Source organism: Vanellus vanellus (assembly GCF_965231255.1).
Source record: "Vanellus vanellus genome assembly, chromosome: 1".
NCBI lineage: Eukaryota > Metazoa > Chordata > Aves > Charadriiformes > Charadriidae > Vanellus > Vanellus vanellus.
Window position 1 is genome coordinate 34,868,234 of NC_138905.1, and position 19,314 is coordinate 34,887,547.

General features: G+C 43.1%; 1 protein-coding gene across 1 annotated transcript in view; it reads right to left on the minus strand.

Annotated features, from left to right (window-relative positions):
- The window catches only part of SLC38A1 (solute carrier family 38 member 1), a 28,474-nt gene extending 12,527 nt beyond the window's left edge, over positions 1-15,947 (minus strand). Inside the window, exons 1-4 of the mRNA XM_082497177.1 lie at positions 15,769-15,947; positions 7,156-7,231; positions 6,465-6,580; positions 1,391-1,464 (exon numbers count right to left, since the gene is read on the minus strand). Of these exons, the coding sequence (XP_082353303.1) occupies positions 1,391-1,464; positions 6,465-6,580; positions 7,156-7,231; positions 15,769-15,887 (385 nt within the window). The 5' untranslated portion in view covers positions 15,888-15,947. The remainder of the gene's footprint in view (positions 1-1,390; positions 1,465-6,464; positions 6,581-7,155; positions 7,232-15,768) is intronic.
- Between the last annotated feature and the right edge of the window lie 3,367 nt (positions 15,948-19,314).

Consider the following 19,314-nt stretch of genomic DNA (forward strand, 5'->3'; position numbering starts at 1 on the left):
TGTTATCATTGGCTACCAGTCACTTTTGAAATTGAAGCTCTTAATGAGGCTATTACACCCCTTTAATGACTCTGTCTATACCCCTAGCGACATGTTAAATTCTGGTATCCCCATCCTGGTGTATTAGGTTTGCGCCCGCAATGGGAGTGACGTAGAAAGCCTCCTCTCCAGACAAGACTCGGTACAGCAGGACCCACAAGTCAGCACTGGCAGCCTGGCCACAGCAGACACAGTACCGCAATTCTGCAATTTTGCTTGCTTTGATTAAATGATCCAAATGAGGGCAGCCACTGGTTTACAGGATGATTTACAATTTCTAATGAAGAAGCTTGAACTTGTGAATTCTCACTGTGGTATGTTTTTGGTAAAAGCAGGGCAAAGTGTAAATTGTAAAACTAAAACTTCTTTTTAAATGTCTGTCAAGCTTGAGAAACTCCTCTATTAACTGGTTTGTGTTTCTGTTAAATGTTTTTTCCCTTGGCTGTGATTTAGGCTGAGAAAAAGACTGGACATTGTGAAGATGGTGAGATACATGAGAACAGAAAGAGAAATATTGCGGATATTACGCTGTACAGATGATTTTTAAAATGCATCCCATTGTTTGGTTTTCTCTATATTTCCTTATAGCTGACATTTCTGCTTTGAAGCTTGTATAAACAAAAAGTTTGAGCTTAAATGTACCAGCAGCATAGAAACCAGGGCTTAGATTTTGGGAACTAACAGGGCACAAATGCGTCCACAATTAGGCATACATACATAATTAAAATAAGCAGTTGGTGCCATTGTACTTGCTATAATAGTAACTCATGTGTGTCCAAACTACATATTAAAATATTACAGTGTTTTTGTGCACAGATAATTTAAAAAACCTGGCTTCAGAGATTGTTACCCAATCTTGGTAACAGACTCTTGGACTTCAGAGAGACTCTTGGACTTCAGAGCACAGTGAGGTTTAACACTGTGGGTAACTTCTAATTTCTGTGTTTAGGATGTATTCTGCTTACAGTTAGACTTCTCTCTGCGAAGGAACTGTTCCCTTTTATTTTCTTCTAGGAAACCTCCTACTACACCAAGACAACTATCAGAAATTTCAGACTAACCATTAAGGACAAACTGTATTTCCAGGTAAGCGACAATATTTCACGGTAGCAGAATTCACTCTTTGTTGTAAGTTTTTCTCTTTATAGTGATGGTCAGATGCTGTTCTCCATTGCCATGACATAAATTCTTGCGAATCCTGGGCGTCTGACCCAAAATGTGTTAGGCCTGTCTATCGTGTCAGCAGAGATAGAAACTCTGCCTTACACAAAGCACCTGGCCTTATTTGAGCACTTTTCACCTCTTGCTCTTTACAATTCTACTAAAATGATATCGTAACATCTTAAATTACCTGTTTCCTTTGAACACACCAACAGGAGATATATTGAATAAATAGACAGCAGCGTCACTGAAACCAAAAGCAGCCTACAAAAGAATGGAAAATAAACTTACTGTAAGAACTTAGCTCTAACATCGCAATATTTCACATTAGGTCATATTCCCGTTGACTCCAAGATAATTTTTATACTCTTCTGGCAATGCAAAAAGACCTAAAAAATACATGTGATTCACACGCTTTTTTTGCAGTTCCAACACACCACTGTGGAGGCAGAAAGCCCTGCGTGCAGAGGGATTCAACCAAGTAAAACTTAGCAGAGCTGCAGAGCGCAGCCTGTTAGTGAGTTGCATCTCCCCATAGTGAAAGAAGCAAGAATAAAGGTGTCTTTTCAGACAGGAATTAAGACGTAGTCAGAGCAGGAATGAGCCAGATATGTCCCTCACCAGCCACTCTCAAGCCTTTTTTCTGGAAGCAGAGTAAAAATTGCAAAAGGATGTCTCCTGTTTAAAGACTTCCATGTCAAATGGAAGCATCTTTTCCCCAGACATGTTTTATATGCTACCAAAGGGGTGCCCATATGACTTTTTCTGTGCATCCCAGTGCCCAAGGAGTGGGGAGAGGAGGGAATTTAAGGCTCGACTGGCTTCCCTTGGGAGTAAAGGCAGAAACCAAAGGCTTATACTTTGTCCAGGTGGGGACTGGTGTTCCCTCATTGATGTCACTCCTAGTCTGCCGTGATCCACAATTTGACTTCACATAGAAGAATTGCAGGAAGTAATGACCAATGTGTTTGTGCAGGGAACTTGCTGGCACAGATGATAATTAGTCAGTGCTGGGGGCTAAGTGCATAAAAACACATTTGCTCATTGCTCTATGTCTTTAAGCCAAGCACCATGTGTGCCTTCCTCTCCAACACTCTGACACACAAAGACCTGATGATGTTTTCATGATGTGTGTGAAGAGCGCTCGGACAATCTGTTGGCAATTCCTCTCTTTATTATGACAACTGCCCTCAGGACACTGAGAAAAACAAGCCTAAAATTTAACAGAAAACAAGCTGCCGTCAGATAGGCAGCAACACATCTTTTTCATAGGAATACATAGAAAGAATAGGATGAGAAGCCTCTTCCCTCCCCTTTTTTATTATTTTAGATTAGAAATACTTTACTGCCAAATAATGACCCACAAGTTTCTTGGGGCCGGAGGAACAGGGAGAAACATAAAGAGGTGACAGGAGGAACTGCTGTTTTGCCAGCAGAGAATGATGGTTGACAATAACAACACACTCTTTGTACAGCCCAAAGGGTGTTGTTGCTCCTTGGGGAGGTGGGGAAGGGAAGGGAGATTGTACTGGCTGAGGTCACTCTGCTCCATTTTTTACGGATTCGCTAAGCCTTGCTTCTGCCCGTGTTCCCTGCAGAGCCGCCAAACCCCTGTCTGCCTGGAGGCACGGTGCTCGCAGCTCCCGATGCTGGGCTGACTCACTCCCAGCCCCAAATGGCTCCGGCTCCGCATGCCAGCATCCAGTCTATTTTAATGTTAAAAGCTCCCAGTTTTCAGGCACTGAGCTCATGGAGCCCTTGCAGCGGTAAAAATAACACTCCCAAGCAGCCAGGTATTTATCTGATCTGTTGTCCTTAGCTCCCCATAGGGTTCTTACAGAGACACTTGGCATTTTCATTAGTGCTGTATGAAAAACTTGTTTGTATTAGTACTGTGGTATGGACAGGGATATTTGTGCCAGAACCACCCCTTGGAAAGGAATGAAAATGTCCGTGCCACTTGCTCTGTACAAATTCAAAACAGAAGCAGGGGAGCTTGCGCTGCAGTCCCAAAAGCACTCCCCTACTTTTTATTTCACCTGCTTTTAAAGAAGTGCTGGCAGCTATGCAAGCAACCGACATGCAAAAGTCACCTGCCCCCGGCAAATCCAGATTAGTTTAGGGCAGGGGACTGATACAGTGCTGGGAAGAACAAACTGTTCCTGCGATGCCACTGCTGTTTGCTCCCAGCTGCCGCGTTACCAGGTCAGCTGCAACACGTGCTGTCCCCAGCCCCCTGTGGAGTCCCAGGCTTTGGCGCCAGAAGACCTGTGAGGTTTGTGCAGTCGCCTGCCTTATTGCACGGAACAGCTCGGAACCCCCATAATGTATCGGGTACAGAAGAGTGTGGCAGAGCGCAGGGGTTTGCCACCATGGGGCCTCCCAGAGGGCCGGTCTGCCAGCCTGCCCCAAACCACTGGAGGAGTTAGGCTGCGGGTTCATGACTGCTTCCAGCCAACCCTAGCAGAAGCGGCTGCAGAAAGCAGTGTGAAACTTCAGTTGTAGTCTTATACTATACCTCATCTAACAAGCCCCTCTGCCTCAGCAGGGTTTTTCAGATCATATGCAGTGCTGGGCTAAAAGCAGGCTGAAGGCACCTTGCACTTCACTGGCCTGTATGTCTCTGCAACGACATCCATTGCTCCGGTCCTGGCTCTCCAGGATGAAACCACAGGCAGTGAGGAGTGCTCTTGACATCCCTAGGTGCCCTGGCCCATCTCTAACTTCCCAAGCCTTTTGTGCCATCTTTCTGCAGTGAGGTTTTCTCCCCTTTTGCATACTTCTTCTTTGGTCTAGGCTGTAGTTATCACCAATACTGGGGTTAAGTTCCTCCAAGTTCCTACCTCAGTTGTTTTGCCTAGAAGGCATGACACAGGGCTATGGACCTAAGTTATGCAAATAGGATGTGAGAGTATATACTCATTGTCATGTTTATTTTGCATGTCTTATGCCAAGAATATAGGACCTGAGCTGATCCACGTGGCAAGGCATATTTTACACTGCAGGAACCTAAAACTTTTGAGAGTGTCAGTCAGGCCAGTTCTGCTTTGTTAGTGCTGAAATTGCTCCTTTAATTAATTTTTCTGCCTCTGCCTTCTACTTTTCAGAGATGGTGCAAGCCAATACTGGACAAAGCAACCTAGAAACTTCCCAGAATTGTGCTACTCAAGAGCAATGAATGTAAGTGCTTCCTCATGTACAAAAAGCAATGAAACTATTGCTGGGACTCTATCTTTAATCACTTGTAAAGCAGAAATTGTTCTAAGATCTACCTGTGATAGTGACAGCAGAACTATACATTTATGGGAAAAATGCACTGAATGAGAGCGTGAGAAAAAATCTAACTCTAAAAGACTAGGTTTAACTCTGAGATTATTGCATAATAAAAGAACATTTAAAGCAGTTCAACTTTCAGCCATAACTACAGACACCATATTAGGGTCCTCCATCTCCAGGCTTCAAAGGGGAAAGCTCTGCTAGCCTGGTCAGTTGGGTCCTGCTAGCTTCCTTACCTTTGATCTCAGTGGGCTGGTCTATCTCCAGGCCAACAGATCTAAAGGTATTATTAAGCTAACAAAACCAATTATTCACACTTTTAAATACACACAGTTAATTCTGTAGAGAGTAATGCTGTTATTTACTGCACAAAATCTCTACATTCAGGTTTGGTAGTTTTTCATACAGTGTGGTGGTACAAATTTACACACTTACTACTCAGCCCAGTCACCATCACATGTTGTTAGAAGTTTCTCTGGTGTTCACATCACTGGTCTGATCTACTTCACTTGAATGAAACTGCATTTTTGGATGCAAACACATTTCACATTTCACTTAACTCTCATGAAAAACTGCTGGAAGAATGAGAGAGGATGAGATTATAGAAAACTAAAGCAGTAAGGAGAAATTGAGGGTGCTCCTTGGCTGAGACACTATTATCACACAATAGATGATAACAAGGCTGAAAAGAGATAACTTTTTTTTTTCCTGGTTACAGCAGTTTTTGCAACCATCAGTCTGTGCCCTCAGAGGTGTGCTAGTCAGAGCATGGGTGGAGTATCACGTACAGGTTAGAGTACTGGATACAAAAAAAAGCAGCAAAAATAAAATAAACTCAGTCCCTCTGCATAAGAAAGACTTAAATTAGATAGAGTCCAGCTACTTTATAGCCTAGCTTGGAGACAACACAATTATGAGGCTTTGTACATTCTTACTGCAAATGGATTAACTCCTTGTATTATTCATAGATTTTACCCAGCCACAGCAAATTGTAAGCTAGCAGCATGGATGTAGCCATCCTGGCACAAAACCCCAGAGCAGATGGCTATATGTACCACTTTGACCTTCCACTCTGCTATACACAGGGGTTCATATTATATATTTCCCAAAAACCTAAGAAATAACAAAAGTTTTAGATTTTTACATTTACCATTCAAGAAATGATGCCTCTTTAGAGTAATCTGTAAACTCAATAACTCTGTTGAACAGTTCTCAAAGATTGTAAATTATTGTATTTCTTCCCTCAATGAACATTTATCACTGAAATCTGCACACAATTCCCAACTGATTTTTTAACAATCACTTTTCACAATGAAACGTCTCATACTGTGATCCAAAATAATACAGAATAACACTGTGTCTTACTCATTTACTGGCACCGTTTCATTTTTAAACTATAAAATTCTCCTTTACAAAATGACTTTTTTCTGGAGTTAAGTACTCTACCTCAACTCTTTTTTTTATGCTAAAATCTTGGCTATATTTATGTTGGCTCTCAAGGACTCTCACATAAGAAACTGAAGAAACTGTGGGAGTGAGATGAAAATATTATATGTAACATATAAAGGAATATAAATATTCTTTTTCTTGGTTAAAAAAAAAAGTAGTTATTGCACCGTGCTTTGATGAAAGCTCTGGAGATCCTGCGACACAAGTAAGAACTAGGTACTTTCCCATTGCAACTATCACAATTGAATATTTACAATGTATGTGTAGTTTGTGGACAGTAGGAAAAATCCCTGGATAGGCTCAGGTTGGTAGTAATTAACATGGACTTAATTTGCTCTAACATTGCAAGCAGTGGTCTTTCCCCCCCCAAAAAAAATAGACAGAAAAAAATGTCCCAAACTTGTAGCTGACATTTACAGGCTCGAATGCTGTACAGATTACAGATGGACTATAAATTCCTCCACTTGCTGGCAGCACACATGTTCTTTAAACACAGTGAAACTGCACAGAGATCAGCTACTCACCACAGGAATACTTACAGAAAAAGGAGAATTCCCGTATTGGCCAAGGCAAAAGCGAGACCCAAAATCCCACTGCCCATAATCGCATTGCTGAGGTTGAAGACGGACATCCCCAGGGAAGTAGTTCCTGGGATCTGGAGAAGTAAAGACAGACGTGTCAGCAACAGCTTGGCACGAAGCAGGGAAATGCATCTATACTTCAAACTCCATATTCTGCGATATATCAGATATAAGTAACTACTGCTATGGAAACAACTTAATAAAAATTGGTTTGGAAGAGGAAAAAGTGTTGCTGAACCCTGTCACAGCTACACTCTAATTGCTGTCCTATAGATTCTATAAACTGACATAAATGGTATAGGCAATACACAACTCATATTACACTTTCAATTTTAAACCCCATCTTTCACTACAGCTGTGAAACACCTTAGGCACATGATTTATATATTGTAAGGCCATAAGGAACCACCAGGACTCCCTGCCTAACACAGGCCACAAGGATTCCCTTGCCTCAATTTGACCAAAATGCTTGGGGGTTTTGTTTTGTGTTTTTTTTTTTAAGTGCTGAGCACAGGCAGCTCCTACTGGAACCTGAATTTCACTTAAAATTGTATGTGCCCAGCACTTTTGAAGACCATATCTAAAGGCCCTTCATATATGCAACATATAGTTCATTTTGACAGGGAAAAGAACAGCAAGAGAGACTTACATATTCATCGCATTTCTTCTTCTCCAGGTGGCTGTTTGTGAGACTTCTTCTGCTTTCTCGATCCGAAATAAACTTGCTGAAAGAATTCAGAGGATTTATTTCTAGCATGTGTTTAGAAAATGCAAACGCATTTATTCCATGAGCAGCATGTGATTACAAAATATGCAACGTATAAAAACTGTATGCAAAAAGAGGTCAAACTTGTAACTATTTAATGAGCTGGATTATGCTTCACTGATACCAGCGTACATTGGGCACCAATAAAGGTAACACTAGCACAAGATCAGAATAAATGTATATATACAAAATGGTCTTTTAGGAGATTTAGTAAAGCAGCAACACCAATTTTGTGGAAGGGAAAGTGATTTGTTTGCACAGACACTAAGAGGAGATACTTGTCCAGATGTCCTGCGGAGGTGCATGTGACCCGTAGCCCCTGCTCCTGTGGTTAGCATAATAACACCACTTTATAAGGCAAGCAGCCCTTCTCTGTGACTGAGTGGGTGGTGTATTCATTCCCTTTCCCTCATTATCAGGTCCTGAAGGTCCTGTGAACCAAGTAGACAAACCAAGCAGATTTCTTCTTCCCCTCCCTACTGGCCTCGAGACTCCTGGGCGCCAGCCCGATTACTCCCTTCCTTGCCAGCCTTGAAGGCACCAGGCATCCGGCCCACCAGGAGGTGATGATGACCCCCTCACAGAAGAGGGAAGCCTAACAGCACCCACAGCACTGTCCATAAAATTAAGCAGTTACAAATCCTAAGTGGGGAACTTGCACCAGAGCTGCTGCTGGACAGTGACACCCAGGACCCCCCAGTCTCCAGGGACACCCCCACCATCCTCTGGTTCCTCCAAGGACTGGGAGACTGACTCATATTCTTTTATATGATTTTCAAGTCTAGATCATAGTCTAATCTAGATTATAGTGTAGACACTACATGGATTGGGGCAATCCCAAGCACAAATACAGGCTGGGTGGAGAATGGATTGAGAGCAGCCCTGAGGAGAAGGACTTGGCAGCATTGGTGGATGAGAAGCTCAACATCAGCTGGCAATGTGCTCTCACAGCCCAGAAAGCCAATCACATCCTGGGCTACATTGAAAGCAGTGTGGTCAGCAGGTCAAGGGAGGTGATTCTGCCCCTCTACTCTGCTCTGGTGAGACCCCACCTGGAGTACTGCATCCAGGTCTGGGGCCCCCAACATAAGAAGGACATGGACCTGTTGGAGTGGGTCTGGAGGAGGACCACAAAGATGATCAGAGGGCTGGAGCACCTTTCCGATGAAGACAGGCTGAGAGAGTTGGGGTTGTTCAGCCTGGAGAAGAGAAGGCTCTGAGGAAACCTTATAGCAGTCTTCCAGTACTTAAACGGGGCCTACAGGAAAGATGGGGAGGGACTCTTTATCAGGGAGTGTAGTGACAGGATGAAAGGTAATGGTTTTAAACTGAAAGAGGGGAGATTTAGATTAGATATTAGGAAGGGATTCTTTACTGTGAGGGTGTTAAAGACACCGGAACAAGTTGTTTGGAGAAGTTGTGGATACCCCATCCCTGAAAGTGCTCAAGGCCAGGTTGGATGGGACTTTGAGCAACCTGGTCTAGTGGAAGGTGTCCCTGCCCATGGCAGGGAGGTTGTAAACTATATGATCTTTAATGTCCCTTCCAGCCCAAACCGTTCTATGGTTCTATGATTATCATTGTTATACTGATACAGCAAAGTGTGTATTAAGATTTGATTTGATTTGCAGAGGGTCCAGTTGATTAGAAATCATAAGTTAAATTGTATTATAAATTCTGTACTATGCTACTTATAGATTGTACTACATTGATTCTGCTTGTAGAAATCCTGTGCCATTCTAATCATAAATTCTGTGCTACACTACTCATAATATTGTTAAGAAAATAAAGCTTTAATTTAACTCCGATTTAGTGCTATCATTGTTCTGCCAAGGATCTCTAAAAGACCCTGTCTATCCCCTTACTGTCAGTGACACTGTGGCACCCTAAGAATCCCTAAATTGCAACCGTAGGGTCAGTATGGCTGGAGTTGAGAGGAGGAAGAGGTGCTGCATGCAGCCACCACTGGCTGGACTGTCCTGAACCAGGCAACATGCTCTGTTGGTGCGCTGTTCTGGGCTACCAGGTCTTCATTTAAGTGTCTTTCAAAAGCCAATACTGAATTCACCATACTGCAAAATTAAACACTTCTATGCAGGGAAACACATGATAAATAGCTTTTTTTTCTCTGTACCCTTTATTTGTTCTGTGTCCTTGATATATCCACATTTAGGAACTTACTGTCACCAGAGCAAGATTTGCCTCCTGTGGCCGTGTTGGTATCCTTGGGATTTACAACACTTCTGATTTGGATGACCTCTTATTTTCCCCCACATCCTCTCTTCAGCAAACATTTTAGTTTGTATAAAACATTCTTTCGGCTTTTTATCTTTTGAAGGTTTATGCACAATTAAGTCCCTGGCATCTTCGTTAATCCACAGATGGTTCTTAGGCTGCACTGGCTAATGCATCAGCCATTGCACATGCTACATACCTAACCAGGGGCAGTCACCGAGTGTCAGAGACCCTTTTTGTTGTAGGTAAATTAAGGTGGCTTTTCTTAGATTAAAATAGATAAACAATACGCTGAACACAAAAAGCAGCACTGCTGGTCCTTTCCCACAGCTGGGAATGTCTACTGGCCGGGGATGTACGGTTCAAACTGTGACTCAAGACTGTGCATCATTTGAGTACCTCCAGTGGTATTCAGGCTGGTAATATAACCATGAACTCATAGAGATAGATCTCTATCAAACTTCCCTACTACACTGGTTGTGGCCAAATTACTAGCAATATATGCTAGCGCAGCTTCTAAGTGTATGCCAAAATCATGCAGTTGTAATGCTGCTGACTTGGCTTCTGCAGCTGACACACTGGGCCCTGTGTCTTTAACATTTTGTGCACTACATACACATTTTGAGTTTATCCCTTAAATCCGGGCATAGCTGTCAAAACTTATGTAGCATTTTTGCTGGGTTTGTTGCAACTTTGACTCCTACCCATTGGTCTGCTTTGATTTCCTTTATAGCAATAAAAACCAGCTATAGGCTTCTCCTATGTTTTTTAACTACTAACTTCTGCAACTAATTTGCTGCACCATGCCAAGTTTACCAGCCCTGATGCAGTTGGAATAGATGGCTGAACCTCCCCCACTGTTTTAAGAAGTGAAAAGCAACCACTTCTAAGATAGACTGATCCAAAATTAACTTTCGAAAGCTCACTATGTAGGTATTTCATCCTCATAGAACAAAATCTCAACCTGATTCAGAGTGTGTGCTTTTTTTTTTTCATGCCTGTTTAAAGCCCATCTCTTGAACACAGGCAGCAGAGTGTGAACAGTTTGAAAAAGACATTCCAGCTCTCTCTCGAAAACACCCCGCAGGCAATTTGTACAGGCAGGAGCACAGAGAAGAGTTTTGTCTCTTTTGGATTTGTAAGTGCTGCTGGGAACATCTGTGGACTTTGCCTTCTTCTGTCACTTATGGAGACCAAGTGTCATTTCAGATTTTGTCACAGTTATGATAGAAGTAACTACTCTGCTCCCCCCACTTCTCCTCATCCCTCTGCAGCTAGTCCCCCCTAAATAATTACAAAAATAACAAATTTGTAGATACTATTATCATTGCCACCTGGTATTAAGGTTCAATGAAAATTATTGTTAACGAACGAACACATGGTAAAGACAACACTTGAGTAATATTGCTTGAATATAAAGTGACCGTGGGACTTTCCATTAGAATACTTTTGACAGAGTAAACAACTTCTGCAGAACTGGTATCTTCTGCAGCCAACAAACATTATTTCCTTCTGGATGGGACTGGAAGAAAATCAGTCTGATTTGATAAATTGATCCAAAGTACTTTCTTTTGAGTTAGTCTTACATTAAAATGGACTGGGCTTGTTGTCCAGCCTCTCATCTGTTATTATAAGCTGGGTTCCTCATCCACCCCACGTTCACTGTGTCACACTGCACACTTTTCTCCAATTATGTTGTGTGATGTGTACAGGAGGGCAAACTCAGACATGGGAATGTGGCCACAGGGCTCCCAAATCACACTTTCTGTGAGGTATATAACATTATGCCCAGCTTCTTTTTATGGGGTGCTTCCCAGCATCTGCCTTCCAGCCCCAGGACGGCTTGCCCAGAAAGCTCAGCAGTGATGTAGTGGTGGGGGGTGTGGGGTTCGCTTGATCCGGAGGCTGTGCTGCATTTGCTATTGCAGGCAACTTAACCTGCAAGTCCAGACGAGAAGGTTGCCTCGGGACCACGCTCGGTAGGTGGTACAGACATACCGTATGACAGCCCAAGTTTTCCATAACTGCAATGTATTACTGAACTTAAGAGAAAAAAAAAAAAAAAAAGGTAGGGGGAAGGTAATCCAATGTATTCAACAGAAAGAAGTTTTCCACAAGATCTTTCTTTTTATAAACATTTTTCATTTCAGGGTGTTTTTTTCCTCCTACAGCATATGAAAGGGAACATACGTTAGAATACTGGAATTTCTAGTTAAACCGTGACATGCATCTGCTTTTGCTTAGTAGATGTGCTTAGAAAATGAGCTATTCATTGTCACAGAATGTTGTATATTTGACCTTTATAAATATGACACAAATGAAGTGAAATGACTGTTTACTCCAGCCTCTCCCAGCCCTCCCAAGGACTAGAGGCCACTGTGGCAGGTGCTGTGGAAATGCGCAGTAGGACCGTCTGTGCCATCAAAGCTTTGTGGCTCCCTGACAAGCATGAAATCCATTTGCACTGTTTGTTGTCTTCCTTTCAAACACTTTACTCATCATTAAAAGACATAACCTGTTCTTATATGTTTCTGCGTTCCTATTGTGCTTCCTACATCACGGCTGAGTATGAGCAGCTTATACAAAACTTTTCAGATATGTTAATAAAATATCCTGGCCAAAAAATAATCAGCTCATCCTTGTGATGCATGAAGCCTCACAAATGGCTTGGAAAGATTTTCTTTCCTCTAATTCTTTTCCTGGTTTGATTTAGTGCAAAGTAGAAACTTGGTCTTATTGATAAAGTGGTTTTAAAAACACCGTGTTTAACTATGGTTTCTAAATTTAATTTATTAGAAGACTTAAATGAAAAATGTTTGATTAAGGTGATATCCCTGAGCTAACCAATTTGGCTAAGCAGAGCTAGCCCAAAACCATTTAGCCATCTCAGATATGTTTAAATGTAATTAAATTAAAGTGATATTTGACAATGCCTTAAACATGTTAGGGAAAGCTAGTTTTGCCAAGATGTCAGAACTTTATCCTTAGGCGGCTTCTTAAACTGAGCTCTAGCTTGAGCAACAGCAAAGATTTCCAGGGCAGGCAGGAACAAGAAATGCAGAAGAAACCTTGATCTGGCTTATACTATGAAACTTGGACCAGGTCTGGGTATATATACTAACAGCCTTCTTAACTGAACAAGTGGTGCTGATAACACTAGTACCTCTAAACCAAGACAGACATTCAGCCAGCAATTTCCTGAGAGCATCATTGCAGTTACAGATAGAAGTAGGGCATCTAAATACTGGCTTACAGTTATGTGCAGAGGTGGCAAAAGCTTTATAGCCAGGATATATAGCTAAAAGACACCAAAGCCATGTCTGGATTTGATGCAAGTCTCTCTTGACATTCCCAGAAGAAATTCAACATCTGCGAACAAAGAGAAAACCCTCCCAATACAGCCCCTTCCAAACAACATTCCCACCCTACATACAACTGCATATATAAATGCATATTTAGGCCCAGAACAGGCTGGAATTCCAAAGGAAACCAGAGAATTCTTTTCCAAGACCAAGAAATATTTGGGGTTTAAAACCAAACCTGGACTCAGCTCCTTGCTGGTGTGCCTTCCCCCAAAGACCCTTAAAAACGTTGCTCTACGTTGAGCTTGAAAAATTATACACTGGGAGAAAAAAAGGTTTAAAATTAAATATAGAGTGCAAAATCAAGCAGGTTGAAACAACAACAACAAAGTTAGTTGAAAATTACAGATCTAATCTAAAGCTCAAGTGAAATCAACAGAAAAAGTCCCACTGACTTTGACAGACTTTAGAGTTTCACAAGGCCTCGCACCATGTGCCAGACAGCACATGATTTCTTCCATATGCCCATTAACCTCTTATTCCACAGAGACAGGGCATTTGCCAAAATAGTCATAGAAAGGGAATAACCACATCCTTTTAGGATGTGTTTGGTGAGGTGTACAGAGCAGGGTCTGCCTGCGTGCTCATCACCCGTGTCGGCGCTTGCACAGGGCAGTGGCCATGGGTGGCTCAGCACCAGCCCCAGGGGACACCAATGCCAACGTGCTGCTGTGCTGGAAGCTGCGGTCAGCACGAGTTGTCTGGAAAGTCTTGATTTAGAGACGGAGGGAAACATGAACACACCGGGATAGATAGGGCAAAATATCCATGCATGGGATGCATGAGTGAGTAGCTATCCCGTGAGCACCCCAGCAAAAGGATAATGTCTATTATGTCTATAAATGCTGTAATGGGCTACATCCTACAATCAAATGATGCCTTGCAGAAGAAAAACATTATTCAGAAGGGAATGGAAAATTGTGGAATATGTTCATTGGCCCTAAGAGCCAGAACAGTACTCAGAAATTGTGTCTCTGAGCTTCTGACGCTCTTTCCTCACCCCACTTTTCTTCTTCCCTTTGCAGGTAGTCTGGATCCGACCCAGACCTTGCCATGCTTACTACGCCCTAACTCTACAAAGCACATCGTGACCGCTGAGGATCAGGCACATACAGCACGCTCCTTCCCCACCCTCCATAAACATCCACCGAAAGATGAAGTGCTACAGGGATTTTTTTCCCCCATAACAGTTACTAGTGGCACCAGCCAAAGCGCTGGGGAGGCACAGCCAGTCCAGTACAACCACTCCTGCTCCTCTCAAGGATATAAACGCTCAGCAGGCTCCAGGGAGAGAATTTACCACTGTCAGCCCCTGAGCTCCTCGCCTTACGAAGTGAGCCAGCAGGAAAGCGAGCAGGTTCATACTGGAACTGTTTTGTTTTGGCAAAAGTTGGAGGGTTTTTTTTTTCTTGCTCTTGTCTTTTTCTTTTTTTTTTCTTTTTCTTTTTTTTTTTTTTTTTTTTTTTTAACAGAAGTGGTTTGCGTTTCGTTTTGGCTCTTTCCATCAAAGCAGTTGCATCAGAAAATTCCTGACCAGCTCTAATCTTCACCCGTGCAGCTGCGCTGCGGTCGCAGAGCTACAGGGCGCAGCTGGCGGCCGCCCCAGGACTTCCCCGGGCAGGCGGCAGGGGGGAAGTCAGGCTGGCACCCTCCTGCCGGGGCGTAACATGGAGGGTAATGGCCTTCGCCGCCAGCCAGGGCCCCCTGCTCTGTCCCAGGGTATGGCCAGCTGGTTTTGTTACGCACATGGTATGGCTGATGCTGGGTGCTTACTCCCAGCATGCTGCCCGTCGGCCCACGCAGCCACACGACTGCCCTCACTTGGGAAAAACCAGCTCTTAATTTTGGGTTTACACAAGAAAGCGAGTTTCTCCGGGTAGCCAGAGAAGCTGCTGCCAAAAGGAAGAAAGGGCAAGAGAAGTTTTTAAAGACCATAAACACAGGTGGCAGCAGCCCAGCCACAACCCAGCAGGATGGTGTGCTGGCAGAGGCTTCCCAGTAACACCAGTGCCTGGCAGGGCTGGATCCCTGCACAGGCACCGTCCGGCCGGTGTGCTCCACCTCCATTTGCAATGTTTGAACAGGAAGTTTGATCAAAAAACAGCTTCTTGTTTTACAGCTCACAGAATCCAAACAGGGCCTGTTGGCAGGTCTCGGCCGTGCACAGGACGGCTCAGCACCTGCTGGAGGTTGGGAGGAAGGCCTGAAGAACCACTCTCAGGTGGAACAGGCCGCTCTTTGAAATTACTGTACAGCTAATAGGCAAAGTCTATGGCCAAATTTAAACAAATGCAATGATTTTCAGCAATATTGATAAATAGATGCATTTTTTAAATTTGACGCGTGTTAGGTATATGTTGCCATTTTACCAGCTTCTCGCCACCCTTGCCTCAGGGAGGGACAGCCGCTACCCAGTTTACCTGGTCAAATTCCAAATGTGGACCAGGGCTACATTTGCTGCCAAAACCACCAGCTGTAAAACCCCAAGGGCTTAGGTGCATACAGGTGGCCGGGCAGGTTAAAATTGTCATATTAGAGATCAAAGGTCAACAGAGATTTGCCCCAAATTATGTTGTTGGTCTAATTGTATTAATTATTATTAGTTCTTTGCTGTGTGCAAGCAGACATTTCAAAATGTTGGCTCTTTGCTACATTATATGTTTTTGCATTTTATTAGACTAATTTGAAAGATTCAAAACGATGAATAAATTGCCACTCTGTTTGCTTTATCTGCTGTTGCAGCCTATGCCCAACAGATGTCACATATGAAATTCAAATTACATCTTCAAATGGAGCATGACTTGGTAATGAATAATTCAAGACATATACTGAAAATTAGAATGCTGTTTTTAAACAGTGTGTTTCTTAGCACAGGCAGCGTCAGTGGAAAAATACTCACCTATTTATCTGGCCGTTTTCCACCTCTGTGAAATCATTTGAATCATTGCTGATGTTATCATCTTCAGGGACAGTCATATTCTGCAATTCAGTCAGTTCTAAGCCAGCTTTGAAAGGCATCCTGGGTGAGAAATTGTACGTATCCAAGTGTTTCTCCAAATATTAGTGTTTGGTTGGTATCTCCCGAGTAAACTGCAGCCACAGTGTCAGCAACCTAAATAAAACATAAAAAACCCAAAGATCTATACCACCACCAGCAGACTATATCACCAGAAGAAACCAGTGAAACCTGGACAAGAGGGACTGTCTTTATCGACCAAATTTGTATTGTTAGAGGGACCGCAGGTTATAACCCAAATGCATTGCAGAACGGTAGTAACCTTATATGCCTTAATAAGATCAACTTCACTAACCTTACAAATTTACCTGGTCCCGCAACTGACTGCTGAAGACAGTACTTGTATTTATAAACTAGTGAGCAAACCAATCCTATTTGTTTCAGGAGAAAAAACTTAACTGCCTACAAATTAAGAAATAAAAATTATTTGCTTGTCCAAGTCCCATTTCAATATTCAGTGTTCATCTTCTGTATGTTCTCCATGTTGCCTCTTACTTAAAAATACAAAATAGCTTGTGTCCGTGCTGTTGCTAAACAGATGGAACAGAGGGACAGAGTTACCCCAGTGCTCTGTTCTACTAAGGTTTGTATTCCAGGTATTTGAATATGTTAAGGTTTTTTGGTAAAGTGGATGTGCAGAGGATGCTTTGTGTATGGTTAAACTTACCCTGAACAAGGACAGAAACAGACAAAAACAAATCCCTAAGCTCATGTATCATAGGAAGAAAGAGTAATGTATATCTTGTGTCAAGCAGTTATTATCTAGAGATCAGGTGATCTCTGTGTTGCTTAAAAACACCAAGAATAACACCAAAGGCAGATCAGACAAGTCTGCTGCAGTGACATATTTCCTCATCAGCAATGCAAATCAACTGAAAGACCAATATTTTCCGGAGCCCGACCACTCTCGGCTGAGCTACAACTCCCGCGTGGTGCTGAGGCAACAGGATGTTACTCACAAACAAGCTCCTGCACCACAACTCTCTCAATTCCCATTTTGTGAATGAATTTTGTGCAGTATTGCCAAACAACAATTCACCCTGGGGTACATGGTAAACGTTCAGATGCCAGATTAGTCTGGGGATGTTTTCAAATTCTCAGGGCTACCTCAAACCCATCAAACTGCTCGCATGCAACCAAAGAAGCAGGAGCATCCCCTCCTCTTGCAGGGCACTACATCGATGCAGGAGGATGTAGTTCACTGGTTCAGTTACAACATCTGCCTGTTTCAAATTAAGTTTACAGGACCCACTACTTCTGGTTAATACCACATCCCCCACCATGCAGAAAAGGGCTTTGCAAATAAGCTTCCCCCCCCCCATAAATACTTTCTCAGAAATGTAATTTTATCTTGAAGTTTACATGTGCTCCTAACATTTTCTCAAGAGCCCAAACTGCCCAAATTTCAGGTGCAAAGTTTAAAGGCGAGCCTCGAGGCTTGCAGTAAGGCACGATGGGCTCTTTTCTGCTGAAGGAGCTGCGAAGCAGGTGGTCAGGGTGGCAGACAGGGCAGCAGACAGGGCCTGGTACAGCCTGGTGTGACAATGGGGGGGCATGCGAGCTGGGTCTTTGAAAAAGGGGGGTCTCTCTACAGAAGAGATTTCTACTACAGATACCAGAGGAGCAACTGCTCGGGTATTAAAATGTTGGCACAAAAAAAATTAGGCTGCCGATACATAAATACAGACTGGCAAACACAGGGTGGTTTTAGCAGTGACATTCTGGAACAGTCTTCCCGGAGGCTGTGGGGATAAAATAGTCTACCTATTTTGGAAGAGAAGCACGATCTTTTTATAAAAGGATAAAGCCACAGGAGACGGTGACTGCTGAGGTAGCAAGGACCAAGCCTACTGAATCCTGAAGCTTCTTGTGACCATGAGTTCCTAAAATAAACAATTCCTTAATAGACGTGACAACCTCTGTACCGAGATCTGTATCCCCTGGCATTTAAAAACCCGTGTAAAGGTTCATCTAAGATCCAAGCAGAGCAACTTTCCCTTTAGATGCCATTTTGCATTGTGGCGCCTCTGGAGGATTTTCATAACTGCCTTGACGTTGCCTGCACTTAATAAATTCCCCATTAAGTGTTTCAAAAGCTGCTGAAATGAACGCTCCTGCGAGGTGGGCAGCTGTTGGAGAGCAGACTTCACAGCTCACTGACGTGCAGCTCCTGCTTCGCCCAGTTCTCCCCCTCTGTTGCTGAAATGCCGCGCAGCCAGACTAGCAGGGAAATGGCTCGCCAGTTTATTTGCAAGGAATCTTTGCGATGGATAAGTGACAAGCTTTTTTTTTGTTTTAACCAAAACTGATTCTACAAAAAAAATTGACTGAATGAAGGTGCAGTAAGACCTCCGTGTGAGCAGCACCAGCTGAAGCACCAGCAATTATTTCAGCAGCTCCCAGGTTTCGGGCAGAGGAGTTGCACCTGAAGCAGCATGCCAGCAGGCACGTCTTTGAATCTGCCTCAGGTTCTTGCTAGGTTAAGTGATTTACAAAAAAAACCCAACAAACACACCAAAAACCCAACAAAACACCAAACATACCCCTGAAACAAAAAAAAATTTGGTGAGTGAATTAATGCATTGCACTTCCAAGCATGAGAAAACCTGATCTCGGCGCCAAAACACAAGGAGGGTGAAGAGAGGGTGGTGGGGCTGGGGACCACCACTTTCACTGTCACAGCATGCACTTCTCGCAAATCTTTGGCAAAGGATAACCACCTAGTCCTTTGCACCTACATCTAAAATTAAGATGATAATAGCGACAATAGCACTCAGTTAGTGAAGTGCTTGCAGATGCAGAGGGAAAGGGTGATAGAAGTGTGATACCTGGAAAAAAACACTATGCAAACTACAAATTTTTTACAAAGATAACTTTGCCTTACACATATACAGAGCAAACCCTTTGACATTGCTAATCGCTCTAGGCACCCTCCACAGTCAGTGGAGTACAGGTGGTCACATGAATTCCACCCCCAATTTTAAATTTCCACCCCTATTTTAAATTTCAAGTTCATGGATGTGAAATGGCAAAGTCTAAATAAAATCTACAGCCCCTAAGGGTAGGGTTTCTGTCAACTAGCTTTATTCCCTACAAGTCGAGTGGCCACTCCAGGGTCATCATTTGGCCTCTACAGCAGAGCCTGGCACTGCCAGAGGACAATCCACCCCAACCCATTGGAAGGGTTTGCAGCCCCGCTGAGCTGCTCTCTGCAAATGCCATAGCTTTGCTCCCAAAGGGACCTTCGACACTGGGATAGCTGGGCTAAGCAAGTCACCACCTCAGGGGTAGGTGCCACGAATGCTGTGGGGAAAAAAAAAAAAAAATTGCTTCAGCTAATAAAAATTCACTGAATGTTGGTGCTGAGCTATACAGGAAGCAGCATGGTAATATTTTTACTTGTAAGGCCTTTTCATTCAAGAAACGTCA